Here is a 19,320-nt window from a genome sequence, read left to right as displayed (position 1 = left end):
GACAAATATGCCATGGGCTAAATCAAAAGAAAATCTCAAGGGCAATCAGGACCATTATTCTCTCTGGATTTATTGATGGATAATTTAGGCCTATCACAGTTCTAATCTGGTCATCTATAGCCTTGTTTTTCAGCGCTAGTGATATTGTGTTTTTCTAGCCTACCATCCTTTCTTTATACAGTAGGTCCATGATAGGCTACAACCACGTCCTCTAACGTCCAATCGACCCTTTTATTTTGAAGGCAGCCATTCCCATGTTCCGGTCTGATGTTGTGTAAGCTTAATGTGTGTGCACGAGTCGTTACTATAGTAGTAAATGAAGCAGCCAGTCCATGGGTTTCACCAGGTGTATGGAACAGTGTTCACACTGACCCGCAGACATGTCTCTTGGTGTGGGCTGGCTGTCGGCTCTGGCCGCGGGGCTGTTCTCCGCTCATGTGTTGCAGAGACTTTGCTTCCCGTACCTGTGGAGGGACCTGTTGTTCCTGCTGAAGGTGGTGCGCTACGGCGCGAGGCTGGAGCTGTTGAAGCTTCGCTCCAGCGTGTGTACGGTGCTGGACCGGTTCATCCAGCAGGCGCAGCGCATCCCGGACAAGCCCTTCGTCATCTACGAGGGACGCGTCCACACCTACCGGGACATCGAGCAGCGCAGCAACAAGTTCGCCCATGTGTTCCTGGACAGAGTCAAGTTAAAGAAAGGAGACTGTGTCGCCTTGCTCATGAGCAACGAGCCCGACTTCCTGTGCGCATGGTTCGGCTTGGCGAAGGTCGGGTGCTCGGTGGCTTTCCTCAACACCAACATCAAGTCCAAGTCTCTGCTTCACTGCTTTAACTGCTGTGGAGCCAAAACTCTCATTGTTGGTGCAGGTAAACACGCTCACCTAAACTCAAATGTGTTTATTTCCTTTTCTCACACCTAACTGTCTATAGGTTTAGCATGGATGTCATGTAACCGAAATGACATGTCTCCATGGGGGTTATGTAGCAGGATGAGCCAGGGCACTTATCAAACAAAGCTCCAAGGTCAGTTAGCATACATAGGATTCTGATCAATGTAATGTTAAGGATATACAACGGTCATAAATAACGCATCAGGCCCTTCCTGATTGTTCATTTAGTAATGTTGAGTTATGTGACATGTCCTAGCAACACAATATGCAATAATGTGTTGAACGTGTGTTTTAGATTGTGTTTTTTTTATACCAATTTGTCGCTGTGCCAGATGATCAAACAGCCTATGATTAATAATGTGGGACGGCATGGGTTGGGTAATATGGGACAGTCATTTAAGTTATCCAAATGGGGACAATATGCATTCAAAGTCATCACAGAAAGAGAAATGTAGGGTTAGACAGTGAGACCATAAAACACTCTTTCTGCCTTTTCTCAGGCTAGGATGATCCAATTTCAATTTTTTTTTGCACATTTATACTTCATAGGATCTCAGAGTTCAATACACCTTCATATTCCAACCGGTGAAGTAGGTCTTTAACTACTATTGCAAAGTACAATGCAACAATCTCCTAAAATATTGAAATATTCATGACCATAATTGACTAAATTAAATAAATGTATTAGGCCTACAGAATATAATGGTGCCACAATGTCAGGAAAAGGTAGCATGACAGAAAGACAACATTTTTGAAATAATTCACATCAGTTCATCTAATGTATTTGACTTATTCAGCTTTCTTTGTGTAGTTTTGTTATAATGCTTTTATAGAAATAGTTGATACTGAAGTGCATACACTAAGGATAAGGAATAAGGCAGAATATTTATTTTTGGAACAAATAACACTAATAGGTGTGGCATGTCTCCTCTTGGTATGATCTCTAAAAAGATAGATATTGGAATAAGTCGCAGAAGTCAATTGCTTAAAGATTACCCAAATTATCTATCTATCTATCTATCTATCTATCTATCTATCTATCTATCTATCTATCTATCTATCTATCTATCTATCTAAGGCTTATATCACAGAAACACCTGGTTATTAACATCCCTGTATGATTCCAACATTGTAAAGTTTGCTGATCTGGTATCTGTTTCTTAACATCCCACACTGGACTGAATATGCTTCCTAACTTTCACTCACTGTCCAGACCACATTTTATAATTAGGTCTAAATATATATTTTATTTCTGGTTTTGGCTATTCATTTTCTTTACATTGATTTAAAGTATATACGAGGAACTTTTAAATATTTCTGAAACAGTCTAATTTTTCCTCTGATGATAATAAATGACATGTAACAAGCAAACGAGACCATCAGTGCAAAGAATGCTATTTTTATATAGTTTGTTTGAATGCCTTTGTCATGGATATAGGCTCACCCAGGAACAACAGCTGGCGTGGTAAAAACACTACTGCTTTTGTCCAAAGGGGGCGCTAGAAACACAAGCTGAAAGCTCCTCAGCGCACCTTTTAACATACAGTGGACATTTTAGAACTAGTACAGATAGAGTTTAAAACATGTTCAGATCCTTAAGTAAAAGAAGCAATGCCACACTATTGTGAAACATTAACATGTAAACAGTAGTTTAAATTGTAGCTTGTTAGAGTGCAGCTAGTTTTAACATGCACTTCTCTCAAAGTCTTTCTTCGGTGTTAATCTAACATGAGGAGCTGTGATGGACTTTTGTCTGCCCTCTCAAACCAGTTAACCAGCCTGAGCTGCTCAAATGCCCCTTCGTAAACTAGGCTGCAGGGCAGTATTGCAACATGATAACGACCCCAAACACACCTCCAAGACGACCACTGCCTTGCTACAGAAGCTGAGGGTAAAGGTTATGGCCTGGCCAAACATGTCTCCAGACCTAAATCCTATTGAGCATCTTTGGGGCATCCTCAAACAGGAGGTGGAGGAGCGCAAGGTCTCTAATATCCACCAGCTCCGTGATGCTGTCATGAATGGGTGTAAGAGGGTTCCAGTGGCAACCTGTGAAGCTCTGGTGATCTCCATGACCAAGAGGGTTAAGGCAGTGCTGGAAAATAATGGTTGCCCTGCGATTTTAAATAGATTCATAATTTGCCGAAATCGATATTTTTATTTATTTTTAATTTTTTTAATGGATTTTGCTGCTTCCGGTAATGTTGACTTGCCTCACAATCACATGCATTACAAACTTCACATTAAAATAGACTTAAATGAAGATAGATAAGACATGGACTTTAATTTGATTTCATGCCATCATCTGCCACAACACCTCCCAGCACACAGTGGACTGGAGGAGACAGACAGACAGACAGACAGACAGACAGACAGACAGACAGACAGACAGACAGACAGACAGACAGACAGACAGACAGACAGACAGACAGACAGACAGACAGACAGACAGACAGACAGACAGACAGACACAACACCTCTCAGCACACAGTGGATCAGACTGGAAAATAATGGTGGCCACACAAAATATTGACACTTTGGGCGCAATTTGGAGATTTTCACTTGTTCTCACTTTTGTTGCTAGCACTTTAGACATTAATGGCTGTGTGTCAAGTTAATTTGAGGGAACAGTAAATTTACACTGTTTTACAAGCTGTACACTGACTACTTTACATTGTATCAAAGTGTCATTTCTTCAGTGTTGTCCCATGGAAAGATATAATGAAATATTTGAAGAAATGTGAGGGGTGTACTCACTTTTGTGAGATACTGTATGTGACTTGAGTCAATGTATTAAGTCGTTTTTGCACTGCTGATTGACTGACCCTCACCATTTACCAGTGTGTTTGACTGGAAGAATGTGGCTCTTCCAGTTAAAAGGATTGGTCATGCTGCTGCAGCCATGTGACAGGTTGACAGAGCAATGCCCCAGCAGACAAACATGAAGTGGGTCGGGGACACTGTCCTCAACACAACCCCACATTACAACAGGAGAGGGATTCATGGAAAAGCTGGAACACAGTCAAACAGCCGCACACTGATATGAGGCCACATAAACACTGCTCCTGCTCCAATATCCCACTTATATGACCTCACTTAGTTATTTAGATCAATTAAAATAATATATATAGATACAGTATAAATATAAAAAAATATTTTAATTTGAGGATAAACGCTTTGAGATGTTGTTTTACCTAAACATGAACTAATAATGAATCTGAGTGAGTTGCTAAACCACTGCTGTCTCATGTCATTCTCAATCACTTGCCAGTGTTGTGCAGATTTGCAGATAAATATTCAACTTAAAGGGATAGTTCAGTATTTCTGATGTGGGGTTGTGTGAGGTACTTAGGCGTAGTTAGTGTGTTACCTTTTATGGAGATGGCTATCAGTGCAGTCACTATAAGGAGTTTGAGAGAGACGTGGCTGTGGCAGATGCTGGGTGTCCTCGTAGATGACCAAGGGCTTGTCCGATTTGTCCAGCACTTTACACACACTGGACCCAAGCTTACACAGCTGCAGCCTCATGCCGTATATACCACACCACAAGAAGAAAAAAGGCTTTTCGCCACATATATTAATGCTTACCAAATAAATAAATACATTCATATTTTTTACTCTGCCAATCAGCTGTTCAACTCAGAGCTACTGCGGCTTATTCAAGTAACACAAGAGGCCCATTCCTTCTCCCTCTGCAAACAGTTGTTCTTCTGTATGCTCTGGTTTAATTCAATTTAGCTTATTTAAGAAGGGGACAGCAGGGCAAGTTAATAAAACACATTAATTATTATTATACATGGGTAAGCCAGAATTGGCCAAATGGCTACTTTTCATCTTAATAAAGGTATCTTCTTATGTCCACACTGAATGGCATGTGTTCGTTTGCCTCTTCAATAAGTCATAGTAGCTCTGTATCCAACAGCTGATTGGCGGAGTGATACGCTGCACTGCACCAGCGGGAGTTGGCGTAGTAATACAATGGCTGAACTACGCTTGAAAAAAAAGTGCAATAATAAACAGCTGTCCATTGGCAAACTTAAGCAGGGAAAAAATCTTCCATTTAGCGTACAATGGAAAGGATATTACTTTTTTAAGTAAGCAGCATCTATATATGTGGTGAAAAAACATTTTTCTTCTGGCCCCCTCTGCAACAGTACAAGGCTGACTTCTGCTACAGCAACGTCTCCCCCAAACTCCTTATAGTGACTGCACTGATATCCATCTCCATAAGATAACAGAATAACTATGCATAATTAAGCATCTCATACAACCCCACTTCAAAAATACTGAACTACCTATTAAAAGTTAAAATATCAGGAATAGAAAGATAATGAGCAATGCTTATTTTTCTGCTGCAGGAAAAATGAATGCACATCATGACACTGTCTGCTGCGTTGTCTCTCTTTATGAAGGTTCTTTTATCTTGTCTACTTTGTGCTGAAATATGTCTCAGTATTTCCTTTGAATCTAGACACAGGATGTTCAGTACATCACGTTGTATCATTTCATTCATTGAGAAATATATTTGTAAACACTCTCCCTGTGTTCCAAATCACATACTTTTTCTTTTTTCTACATACTTAAGTACAGAAGAGATTTAGGGCCACAGGAGAGAGAAAAAAAACAGATAAGGAAGATTTTTTTTCATTATGTCGAGAAATGTCGAGAATAAAGACGAATACTCCAAAATGCGATTGGGCTTAGTGGGGCCTATAGGTATTTTTGGCATACTGCAATTGACCTGCATGTAATGGGACATCCTAAATCTTTTTCTGGCATACTTAATAGTAGGGAAGTATGGGGATTGGAACACAGGGTCTTTACAGCTCCATTCTAAAAAAAATAATAATATCAACAGTCATTTCATACAGCGTCACCATTACACCAAAAGTATATGTTTTCTGACATATCATAAAACATGAAATATATGGTATGGTTATTCTTGTTGGCTCTGGTGATCACTTGACACACATTCAGAGAGCATGCAGTATGTGTTAACAGCACACTCGGGTAGAGATCCACCGATCCACTATTTTTCAGGATCTGGGGTTTGGATATCGACTGATACTGTCTGATATCATAATTATTATACAATCCCAAACCCCAAAAAGTTTGGACGTTATGTAAAATGTGAATAAAACAGAGATCATTTCTTCACACCTTTCGACGTGTATTCAATATAAAACATTACTAATACATCATATGTATTTGTTTAAACTGATAAACTTTTTAGTTGCTACATTATTTTTTACTGTTTGTTATGGACTTAAACTATGGAAGACTATGGAATTTGGAGCGGCAGGATAAGAAAAGTCCAATATGTAATGTATGTATAGCAGAGTAATGTATAGTAATGTGTAGTTTGTCTGTGTCCTTGTGTCAGATTTAGTGGGATGTCTGGATGGCATCTTACCGGGCCTTGTGGAAGAGCACATATCAGTGTGGGCCGTGCAGAGCAGCAGTGAGCAGACCCAGGTTCACACTCTGTTGGATAAGATGTCTGCTGCCTCAGACCAGCCTGTACCAGCAGTGTTACGCGCCACCACCTCCCTCAAAGCCCCCACACTCTACATCTTCACCTCAGGAACTACTGGTGAGTCTGGAAGTCTTCTACAGCCATCAAGCACACTGGGGTTACTTTTCACTTTAGACAGTTTAGCTGCTGTCTTTTTAAAGGTGAAGTAAGCGATTTATTTATGTTGATATAAGTGTTAAATCGCTCTTTATTCATACAGTGATCATTTATATAGTGTGCGCGTAAAGCCGTTCTCTCAGTCACTCGCTCTGCATGTAATCGTCAAATAAAGTTTTCGGGGATCCCACTACCGATAACCAATCAGAAGAGAGAACACTACAAACCAGCACCCGTCTCACTGCCGATGCACATGCAGAGCGACAGAGGGGTGAATTTTTTTTGCGCCTACAATGGCGGAGCAGGTAAAAATCCTTCCCAATGTCTGTTTTGATGGTTTTTATCATGTTTTATCACACTTATGGATCTGAGATGATGCTAGATAACTCGCAGTGCATTAATGTGGTAACGTAGGGACGAGGGAGGGGACTGCTAACTGCAGTCACTGACAGGAAGTTAGCTTACTGAACCTTTAAATATACCCTGAGACACAAATAAACACAATAGTAGTGCAAAGAAACCAAAGAGCTGCCTGTACCGTATGTTTGCTACAATGTTCAAATGTTTCTGCAAAATGTACTCAACTTTGAACAGATTTTTAAGCATTTTTTCTTTGCTTTTTATCAGCAAATTTCAACTTTTCAACTAAAAGCTTCAAGCCTCTGCTCCATGAATTGGACTTAAGTTTGATACATCTCCAATAAATCCTTAATCACATTCAGACTGTCATCCGACAAAGAAACAGCCAGCGGACAGTTAGGAGCGTACTATCTGAAACAGTGTTGGAGGAAGTATAAAGACTGTTCCTTGAAGTAAACGTACTAATACCAAACTATGAAAAGACCAATTCCATGTCTGATCTCATCTGTAACTTCAATACAATTGACTGTTTGCTGTTTTGTTTGATTTACCATTAAGTAAATGTACATGCTTGACTGTTCAAATACATGTGGTGAACTGTCTAGGCTTTCCCTTCCTTTGACCCAATGCACTGACGTAAGGTTTGGTCTCTTGGTCAGTTGATGTTCGGTGTCTCAACCAACACTGACGGAACACAAGCCTTCTGGCATGCTGTCTTCAGGTTTTCATCCGTCATATTGTGGAAAAAAGATGTCATCTATTTCAATTTCACCTTAATGTGTTTTAATTTAGCATGAGATCAGGCTTTTTAGGAAAAGACTCAAAAGCTTGTTTCCAGCAGGCGTCATCTGGCTGATAGAACAGATATGCTCTCAGTTGATTCTACTGTGTCTCCATCACATGCACATTGACCTGGACAGAGGCACCAATACATGATGTCAGGGGGGATTTTGTCTTTCATGTTTTGGGTCAGAAACCTCTTAAACCCTGCGTTCCAAATCACATACTCTTTCTTTTTACTACACTACATACTAAAGTACAGAAGACTTTAAGTCTTTTTACTACTCTACATACTAAAGTACAGAAGACTTTAAGGGGCCACGGGAGAGAGAAAAAAATCAGTTAAAGAAGATTTTTTTTCATTATGTCGAGAAATGTCAAGAATAAAGACGAATACTCCAAAATGCTATTGGAGTTAGTGGGGCATTTATGTGTTTTCAGTATACTTCAATTGACGTGCATGTATTGGGACATCCTAAATATTTTTCTGGCATACTAAATAGTAGGGAAGTATGGAGATTGGAACGCAGGGAAAGTTTCTTCTAAGGAGTAGCCACACAGCTATTGAAATATTAGTAGAATTGACTCCCACAGAGTTGATTTGAACACTTTTTCAGGGTTTATACACTCATTAGAGTTAAATGAACACTTTCAATATAGTTAAATATGTTACACTTTGCCAGAGTTCCTTCTTTAACTCACAAAAAGTAGTAAAAATAAAATGTATTTTTTCTGTTTCACTTGTCGTACTCAAACATTATGAATGATGGTATCATTTAAAAACTTTCATCTGCAACATTATATGAGCAGTGTGACTCTCAGGGTTCTGACTGTGGCTGACTCCTTCTGTTCCCCACATCAATGTTAAACACTATTGTCTGCAGTAATGTCTAGAAAATGAGTACATCATCATCATAGGACAAATTAAACACAAAATGTGTTTTGAAAAGGGTGCATGGGGTGAGATGCTTATCCATAGAAGCTGTCTGTCTTGCTCTTCTGAGGCCACGGTGAGGAGGTTTGTCTTTGGACCCTGCTGCTGGCTGAGATGCTCCTATAGCAGCACTAGGACTGAGATAAGGAAACTGATCATTAGACACAAGAATAATGTGCAGCCACAGAGAAAACTAGGTTATAATTGTCACAGCAGACCCAGGTTTGACTCCAGCCCAGGTGGTTCTTTACATGTCATTTCCCTCTCTGCCCCATTTCACCTCTGTCTCTCCAAACTGTCAATTAAAACATGGAAAATGCCAAAAGATAATCTTTAAAAATATATATATACATAGAATTGCTATTTAAATGTAGCATTGCATGACATTTAGATACATTACATGTGGCTATGCACTAACCCTTGCCATGCTAACAGTGGCAGCATTATAGCCAAAATGGACATGTGAAAAGGGATATGAAAATCTGTAATAAATGATATCTTTTGTGTTTCCCCAGGGCTCCCTAAAGCTGCAGTGATCACCCACCTGCAGAGCCTGAAGGCAGCAGCAGGCTTCTGGGCCTTTGGAGCCACCGAGTCTGACGTGATGTACATCCCTCTGCCTCTCTACCACAGCGCAGCCTCCCTCATTGGGATAGGAGGAACCATAGAGCTGGGTAGGTGTGTGTGTGTGTGTGTGTGTGCGCGCAGTAGGCACTATGCATGATGGGAGCATCACTTCATCCACCTCTCTTCTTACCCTGATGCACCCATCACTCTGGAACAGGGTCAATCTGGTCTCATCAGACCACACAACCTTTTTCCATTGCTCCAGAGTCCAATCTGTATGCTCCCTGGCAAACTGAAGCCTTTTTTGTGATTTGCCTCACTGGTAAGTAGTTTTCTTAAGGCTACACATCTGCATAGTCCATATCCCTTATGTTCTCTTCTCATTGTACGGGAGGAAATGTTTGTACTTTCACTATTAAACATAGCTGTGAGTTCCACTGTTGATTTTTTTCACTCATCTTCAACCGCTTATCCGGAGTTGGGTTGCGGGGGCAACAGCTCCAGCAGGGGACCCCAAACTTCCCTTTCCAGACCCACATTAACCAGCTCTGACTGGGGGACCGCATTGAACGTTTGAGGCAGCACATCCTGATCTCCTCCACACATCTGGGGCCACAGCACACAATGTAAATGTATCACAATCCCTCTATAGGAGAGGTTTGAAGTTTGAAGCAGTCTGGAGAACTTCTTTAATGATGTGCACAGGAACGGTCAGGTTGTAATGGTAACTGTGTTTCTCCACACACCCTACCACATCTAACATCCGTTCCACATAGTTTCCAAAATATATATTATATCGCGCTTTTTAGCCGATTTTCTCAGCCCCAAAGCGCTTTACAATTCTTACCACATTCACCCATTCATACACACACTCATACACCGATGGCAGTAATGATCAAGTTGATCAAGTTTTTTTCACATGAGTTTTTCAAATGCAGTATCTTACATGATGTGCAGTTGTGGTGCTAATATTGAACTGTATTCATATACTCAACAACAACTCTCTGGTGGAAACAATTACAACTAAATTGGAAACAGAGGCACTCTAAGCTCCGACGAGGAACTTTGAAATGTTTCTGAAACAGTCTCATTTTTCCTCTGATGGTCATTAATGACATGTAACAGCAAACGAGACCATCAGTGAAAAGAATGCTATTTTTATATTGTTATTATTAATGCCTTTGCACGAGTCCGATTTTTTGCCAGGAACTAACAAAACAATTTACGGCAGGCAGACCGGAACAGCCTGCGTTTACCGATTGGTCTTAAATCAAAGTTGAATCTGCTTCACCGTGGTCATATTACCATCATTAATCTTACAGTTAAACACTTTATATTAATGGCACATGAATCATCATGAATTCATGTCTGAATGAATGCAACAGCGCTGGTAGTGTCATACTTGTAGTGTGTTGGCTTCCCAGCTGCCAAACCCTTTGACATGCTGTGGTTTGACTTGGACTAGCAGCTTCAATAGAGTTGACATGGGGGACTATAGTGGTGAATATTATCAGTAGTAGTATTTTTGTAATTGTAGCTGTGATCCAACCCTAAAGTTCCACTGTATGAGCCTTCATATTTGTCTTTTTTGATAACATAATGACATGGTAGAGACTCTGCATAATATGCTTAACAATAATAACAGTTATAAAATGGCTCTGGTAAAACATTATTAAATTAAAAAAGAAGGTAAAATGACAAATCTAATTCTTGTCAGCTGTGCTATATCAATGGATCCTTGGTTTCTGGATTTGTTCTAACTGCTACCAAAGTTGAAAGTTTAATGACCTTCCAACATCCCGACAGATTGTGCTAACAGATAGTTTGTCATGTCATCAACTTTGTACACATTAGCCTCTCCACATGGGGCCAACGGTTATGCCATAGCCAGACCAGGTCACCTGCCACCTCGTACAAGGAAAGGGACAGCTGATGTACAATTGCAACATAATGGCATAGATAGAAGTGGAGCTTTAGGTCCAAAACTACAGGACTGAGTGATGGCTTTTGCCCCTTTTTCACCGCCGCAAAATCGGAGCTAGTTCAGAGCTAGAGCCAGTTTTTTGGTTTCACACACATGACTGAGGCTCTGCAAATGGCTAAGATTTAATTGACATCTGCTTGGAATCGGATTTTTTATCATTTTTTTCCAAGTCTTTTGTAACATACAATTCTCAAATATAGAGTGCATGTTTGAAGAGTTAATAGTGCCTTCAATCATTTCTCATCTCTCAATACTGAATGTGAAGTGATTCCTTCATAGTGAGTCCACTGTAAGGTGACTGTAGAAGGGCAGAGAACACCCACAGTCCCAGTCCGGGCTCACAGCATTGGGTTCAATGTTCCCACATTTACATGGCACTAAATAGGATGTTTCATTCATGTCATATATGGATAAAATACATATTCACCACTTGGTTGAGCAGAAATTCAAAGTCAAAATTATTTCTATAGCACATTTAAAAACAACATCAGTTGACCAAAGTGTTGTAGAAGATACAATACAAAATAACATATAAGATACATGAAAAAAACGTTGTGTGTCAAAGGCCAATGCAACAAAAGTGAGTCTTCAGCAACGTATTAAACTATTTAACTTTACAGGGATCCAGGTTCTATTCATTCACACACAGTCATACTGGTGGTGGTAAACTACGGTAGTAGCCACAGCTGCCCTGGGGCAGACTGACGGAAGCGTGGCTGCCATTCAGCGCCAACGGCCCCTCAGACAACCACCTCAAACATTCACCAGTCATGGCCTTGAGACCGGCTTCTATGACTGAATTAGCAATACAAATATCAAGCTGTCTTTAAACTTTCAACACAAGATAACATGAGAGACGAGTGGCCTTGTTATCTGCAATAGATTAGTTTAGCAGGCCAAAGAGAGACATCAGTCAGGCACAATACGTTCTGTTCTGGAGACTCACTGTTTGTACACAGACTGGTGTTTGATACTTGTGCAGTGTGTCTACATTCATTCAGTCAGTCAATGGCTTTTGTTCAATGGTTACGTTGAAACTGACCTGGTTTGATCTCTGTTTTATCGAGTGCCGCCCAATTTCTTCCCTAAAGATCTCTCATTACATTGGTCTATTTCATCACTCAATTTGTCCCACCTGATTGTGCTTAACTGCTCGATTCAAGCAATGCAGCTCAGGGTTCACAAACCTTTGCACATACAAAAGTTGTCAAATGATTTGTTTCATTTGTTTAAACAATTGATTTCCGGAAAAGAAAAATAAGGAATTGATAAACACACACCTGTTAATTAATACAAAGAATGCTGGTATTGATAACAATGAATTAATTATGGTTAAACTAAATACAACTCCAAAATGCTCAAGGGGTTCACATACTTTCAAGCAGCACTGTATATAAAGAAATATAATTAAATATTGAGAAGAGAAGTATGGGATTATATTCAGGAGCTTTGTTTCCACACATTTCCAACTTTTTTCTTTGGTGATGCATGTCATCATTTCCTAAATGTATATCATGACCTTATCTAACGGGAGATAGTTTCAATTCATATTTAGTGGCTTTAACTTTTTACAAAACAACTTTTTCACGTAGAATTTTTGCATTGAAAAACTGCTAACCCACATTTCACCTCTGACACAAGGTGTTTGTGCACAACAAGCTTTCTAAATGAGGACACAGGTTAATACAGTGCACAGCCCCTCTCTCACACAGTAACCTGCTGTCTCTGAGAAACCTCCTTATCTAGGTTCATTCAAACACGCTGTCTGTTGTCTCTGTTCAGCCTGGCCATTTGGAACAGCAGTGAACATTAAAGACCTACTTCACCGGTGGACATAGGAAAGTGTATTGAACTCTGAGATCCTATGTAGTATAAATGTGCAAAATTTTAGAAATTGGTTTATTCTATCCTGAGAAAAGGCGGAAAATAAATGTTTATGGTATCACTCTATAGAGTTTTCCCATGCGTGACATCACACATGGTAAAATGTAGAGTTCAGGACAGCTGGGCAAAGTGACGACTGAGGGAAGAAAAACCTCATTCATTCTATTATAATAGCGATTTTATAATGATAGAATGCCGTTTCCGTATGGGTGAAGTATTCCTTAAGTATTAACATTGAATAGAATCAGAATTGGTTTATTACCAGGTACGTTCACACATACAAGGGGTTTGCTGTGGTCAGAAGGCACACACAATACACATAGAATAAACACCGACATCAAGAAGAGGTAGAAAAAGGCATCTCCAAGAATATCAAATTTGAAAATTGACAAAATATTTTCTGAGGAAAGATATACAGAATGTGTATGTAAACCAAATGTCAATCTTAAGATATGATTTAACCCATTGATGACGGCTGCTGCGCGATGCCACATTGGCTCTCCTGCCTGATGCTGCATCGTGCAGCATTATTACTTTATCTAATTTTCATGGCATTCCCAGCATTGAATGCACTGTCATTGGTTCAAATACACATGAGGTGGGTTTTGTTGATTTTTTTAAGACCACGTGACCACCCAAAAGTTGTGTGGTTTGCCGAAAATCATGTCAATCAAAAAAATAAAAAATAAAAAAAATAATAAAAAAAATACGCCAGCTATGTCGGCGACAGAACAGTTAGTGGCGTTTGGTGCGCAGAATCAAGGTCTACTATAGACTACTGACGAAAATCACACAACACATTGCATCTATTTATTAACAATATTTAATAATTTTCTAATTCATCTAATTTTGACGATTTTTAGAAATATTTGTTGGTTTGTAAGCGCTAAGGGAGCATGTTTAAATAAAACATGTGAACCTTAACTTTTAAATGTATTTTATTTCATGTTTCTATGTGCTACACAGGCTTAGATATTAAGGTTTTGGTAGACTTGACAATTCGTACTATTTTTTCAGAAAACCCTCAGGCATTAAGGACATGCATCCTAGATTGCCATAGTCATCAATGGGTTAAGGATCATATTAACATCCATACATGTATGGTGAAGATATATGTAGCTAGTATTGAAAAAGAAGTTAGAATAGTGCGTACAATGACTTGTTATCTGTTCCATGTCAGGTGCCACCTGCGTCTTGAAGAAGAAGTTCTCAGCCTCCCAGTTCTGGAATGACTGTAGGACACATAATGTGACTGTCTTCCAGTATATTGGTGAGCTGTGCAGGTACCTCTGCAACCAGCCCAAGGTAAGCTTCTGTTAGGGTTGGAGTGGGAAGAAATAATAGCAAGGAAGTGCTATCAAATCAAGTGTACACTGTTTTAACACCTTCAATGTGTGAGATTGTTAAATGTGAATTTGAAGTTCAGTTTCATCATCTCTTTGATTGACTGAAGTATCATAATATTGTTTTCTATACTTTTTATTTGATTCCATTTTGATTTATTTTATACTATAACATTTATTTATATTAATATCTAAGCTTGACATGCTATCATGTTATTCATATTTTAACACACACCGGGCTACGAAACAGCTTCATATGTCACAATGCATTTCCACTTCATCAATGATAAGCGATCCACGGTAGAACACGCTGTCTCTTTCCATTTGTAGACAGTCCTTTAAAGCCACTGCTACTGGTGAATCACTCTAGTAACATTGTGCACAACTGTGGCACAAAGACAAGCGGGGTCTTTGTTTTACTGTTTGTGTCCTCCCATTGGACGGACACACACACACACACACACACACACACACACACACACACACACACACACACACACACACACACACACACACACACACACACACACACACACACACACACACACACACTGTGAGGGCAGACCTTGTCCCCATTTTGAAGCTGGACTCAAAGTCCTCTTTGTCCACTGTCCTGCGTGTTATGTGGCTGTGTGGGTGGAAGGCTTTGACTGTCCTCAGCAGTCATTAGAGAGAAGCAAATTAAAGATGTGGACACGTACGGCACATACGCATTTTCAGAGACCAGCTTTTTCACAGAGTCAATGTGTGCACACAAGCGTGAATACTAATTACTGTGTGTATGCTTGTACTGTCAACATTGCAAATATCTTGGAATTAATCACTTGAGGTCACCAGATACTATGGTCAAGTTTGTCCCAAGCCATTTTTCCTCGATTAGTGCATTGGCCAAGAATGAACTGTGGATTGTTTTCTATTTAGACTTCACATGTTCTATGTCATATTCATTCTTAAGATGTAATGAAATCAATGTTCATAGCAGAAGCAGATGCATGTGTGCATTGATGACATAAGCATTACTGTGCCAGACCACATGGTTCACTGTCTTCTTTATTTAAGGAGACTATGAATCGTCTCAATTCAAGATTCAAGAGGTGTGTTTGTCATATGCACAATGACAGCAGCAGGCTGTGGCAATGGTGTCTCAGCCACAGATAGTATATAAAAGGTCTCAGTCTTAAGCTTGTCTGGACAGTGTGTAAACAGATCCTCTTCTTCTTGTGTTGTGTCTCTGACGCAGTAGTGGTTGATGGTGTGTGCACTGCCTCTGGTGGCAGCTTATGAACAGAGGCAAAGCAGGCAGTGTTACCCCTGACCTCATGGGCTCCAAAGGCCCATGGGACATACTTTGAAGATTTCTCTACGCAGTTGTGTATCAGATGCTGGTCCTGAACCCAGTTTAATAATATACATCTGTAATAAGTAAATAAGTTTATAGCAAGTTAGATCTATTATAGTCTAGAGTTTTTAACTTTGAACCGCAGCCCTAACAAGTAGGTGTTATTTCCATGTAAAGTATTCTATTTCGTTTACCCTTCATTTTATTATGCATTTACTTTATATTAATATGGTTCACCTTATCTCTACTCTTCTATCTGCACTGTGTCCTTGCTCTACTGTTGTGTTTATGTGTCTCAGGTGTTGCTCTCTTCACTTTTTTTCTTCTATATCACATTGTTGAGAGGAGCCTGAGACTTAAGAATGTCATTACCAATGACTGCTGCTGTAATTGTCAATGTGCCTATGACACACACACCTGTTGAATCCCCTCCTCGTCCCTCCCTCAGACAGAGCTGGACAGAGTGAATGTGGTGAGGATGGGCGTGGGGAATGGGCTGCGGCAGGACGTGTGGAGGGACTTCCAGAGCCGCTTTGGGAACATTAAGATGTGTGAGGTGTACGGCTCCACTGAGGGAAACCTCTGCTTCATGAACCACATCGGCAGGATCGGAACCGTGGGCCGCTCCAACTTCTTCTACAGGGTGAGTGCCTGGTTACATCAAAGGTGAAGTAAGCGATTTATTTATGTTAATATAACTGTTAAATCGCTCTTTGTTCATACAGTGATATACAGTCCCCTCCAATAGTATCGGAACAGTGAGGCCAATTCCTTTATTTTTGCTGTAGACTGGAAACATTTGGGTTTGACACCAAGATATGAATATGAGACAATATATCAACATTTCAGCTTTCATTTCCAGGTATTTACAGGTGAAACATTTGAATATCGTGCAAAAGTTCATTTATTTCAGTAATTCAACCTAAATGGTGAAACTAATATATTATATAGACTCATTACATTCAAAGTGAGATATCTCAAGCATTTATTTGTTATGATTGTGATTATTGTGGCTTACAGTTTATAAAAACCCCAAATTCAAAATCTCAGAAAATTAGAATATTACATAAAATCAATAAAAAAAGGTTTTTAAATACAGAAATGTCAGCCCTCTAGAAAGTATAGTCATGCATATGTACTAAGTACTTGGTTTGGGCCCCTTTTGCATGAATTCTTGCCTCAATGCGGCGTGGCATGGATGCTATCAGTCTGTGGCACTGCTGAGGTGTTATGGAAGCCCAGGTTGCTTTGATAGAGGCCTTCAGCTCGTCTGTATTGTTGGGTCTGGTGTGTATCATCTTCCTCTTGACAATAGTCCATAGTTTCTCTATGGAGTTCGTCAGGAGAGTTGTCTGGCCATTCATGCAGAGTAATACCATGGTCAGTCAACCAGTTACCAGTGGTTTATGGTACTGTGGGCAGGTGCCAAGTCTAGCTGGAAATGGAAATTGTCATCACCATAAAGCTTGTCAAAAGACAGAAGCATGAAGTGCTCTAAAATCTTCTGGTAGATGGCTGTGGTGACTTTGGACTTGATAACACAGTGGACCAACAGCAGTAGATGACATGATACCTCAAATCATCACTGATCCAAATTAAATGTTGCATTTCATTTGGAAATTAAGGTCCCACAGTCTAGAGGAAGAGTGGAGGGGCACCATAGATAGTATAATAAAGAGGGGCACACAATCCAAGGGGCTTGAAGACCACTGTCAAGTTTCAACAGTCAGTGATGATTTGAGGCACCATGGCATCTGATGATGTTGGTCCACTGTGTTATCAAGTCCAAAGTCACCACAGCTGTCTACAGGAGATTTTAGAGCACTTCATGCTTCTGTCTGTTGACAAGCTTTATGGAGATGCTGAATTACTTTTTCCTGCTAGACTTGACACCTGTCCACAGTGCCAAAACCACAAGTAACTGGTTGACTGACCATGGTATTACTGTGTTGATTGGCCAGACAACTCTCCTGACCTGAACCCAATAGAGAAACTATGGACTATTGTCAAGAGGCAGATGAGACACACCAGACCCAACAATACAGACGAGCTGAAGGCCTCTATCAAACCAACCTGGGCTTCCATAACACCTCAGCAGTGCCACAGACTGTTAGCATCCATGCCACACCGCATTTAGGCAATAATTCATGCAAAAGGGGCCCAAACCAAGTACTTAGTACATATGCATGATTATACTTTCTAGAGGGCCGACATTCCTGTATTTAAGATCCTTTTTTTTATTGATTTTATGTAATATTCAAATTTTCTGAGATTTTGAATTTGGGGTTTTCATAAGCTGTAAGCCATAATAATCACAATTATAACAAATAAAGGCTTGAAATATCTCACTTTGAATGTAATGAGTCTATATAATATATTAGTTTGACCATTTAGGTTGAATTACTGAAATAAATGAACTTTTGCATGACATTCTAATTTTTCGAGTTTCACCTGTACATCTGGATCCGATACACAACTGAGAAGATATCATTATTTGTAAATGAATACCACATTTTTAGGAGAGCAAAAGTATTGGAACAGATAGACTTAAAATAAATTAAAGTGAATAAGAATATTTTGTCGCAAATCCTTCGCTTGCAATAACTGCATCAAGCCTGTGACCCATTGACATCACAAAACTTTTACATTCTTCTTTTGTGATGCTTTTCCAGGCTTTCACCGCAGCCTCATTCAGTTGCTGTTTGTTTTGGGGGGTTACTCCTCTTTAGCAGGTAAAATGCATGCTCTATAGGGTTTAAGTCTGGAGATTGACTTGGCCAGTCTAAAACTTAACATTTCTTGCCCCTGATGAACTCCTTTGTTGTTTTTGCAGTGTGTTTTGGATCATTATCTTGCTGCATGATGAAGGATCTTCCAATCAGTTTGGTTGCATCTTTCTTTAAATTGTCAGACAGAATGTTTCTGTAGACTTCTAAGTTCATCTTGCTGCTGCCATCATGTGTTACTGTGTCGTTGTCAAGATGAACCTTTACCAAAGTGATGGAAAGGCTAAAGTTTGGAGAAAGAAAGGATCTGCTCATGATCCCAAACATACAAGCTCATCTGTGAAACACGATGGAGGTAATGTCATGGCTTGGGCTTGCATGGCTTCTTCTGGGACGGGCTCATTAATCTTCATTGATGATGTAACACATGATGGCAACAGCTAAATGAACTCAGAAGTTTACACAAACGTTTTGTCTGCCAATTTAAAGAAAGATGCAACCAAACTGATTGGAATATCCTTCATCATGCAGCAAGATAATGACCCAAAACACAACAAAGTAGTTCATCAGGGTCAAGAAATGGAAGGTTTTAGACTGGCCAAGTCAATCTCCAGACTTAAACGCTATAGAGCATGCATTTTACCTGCTAAAGAGGAGACTTAAGGGAGTAACCCCCCAAAACAAACAGCAACTGAATGAGGCTGTGGTGAAAGCCTGTAAAAGCATCACAAAAGAAGAATGCAAAAGTGTTGTGATGTCAATGGGTCACAGGCTTGATGAAGTTATTGCAAGTGAAGGATTTGCGACAAGATATTAAGTTTTATTCACTTTAATTTATTTTATGTCTACATGTAATCGACAAATAAAGTTTTCGGGGATCC

The 19,320-nt window shown here is 39.8% G+C and overlaps 1 protein-coding gene across 1 annotated transcript in view; it reads left to right on the top strand.

The window, feature by feature from the left end:
- Positions 1–380: 380 nt before the first annotated feature.
- slc27a6 (solute carrier family 27 member 6) overlaps positions 381–19,320 on the top strand; it is a gene marked incomplete at its 5' end in the record, with an annotated part of 40,922 nt that continues 21,982 nt past the window's right edge. Inside the window, 5 exons of the mRNA XM_080047077.1 lie at positions 381–867; positions 6,274–6,483; positions 9,112–9,270; positions 14,212–14,336; positions 16,162–16,356. Of these exons, the coding sequence (XP_079903203.1) occupies positions 381–867; positions 6,274–6,483; positions 9,112–9,270; positions 14,212–14,336; positions 16,162–16,356 (1,176 nt within the window). The remainder of the gene's footprint in view (positions 868–6,273; positions 6,484–9,111; positions 9,271–14,211; positions 14,337–16,161; positions 16,357–19,320) is intronic.

The sequence above is a fragment of the Ammodytes marinus genome (assembly GCF_949987685.1).
Source record: "Ammodytes marinus genome assembly, chromosome: 18".
NCBI lineage: Eukaryota > Metazoa > Chordata > Actinopteri > Uranoscopiformes > Ammodytidae > Ammodytes > Ammodytes marinus.
The sequence above is the reverse complement of the archived record's forward strand: the minus strand, read 5'-3'. Positions and strand labels throughout refer to the sequence as shown.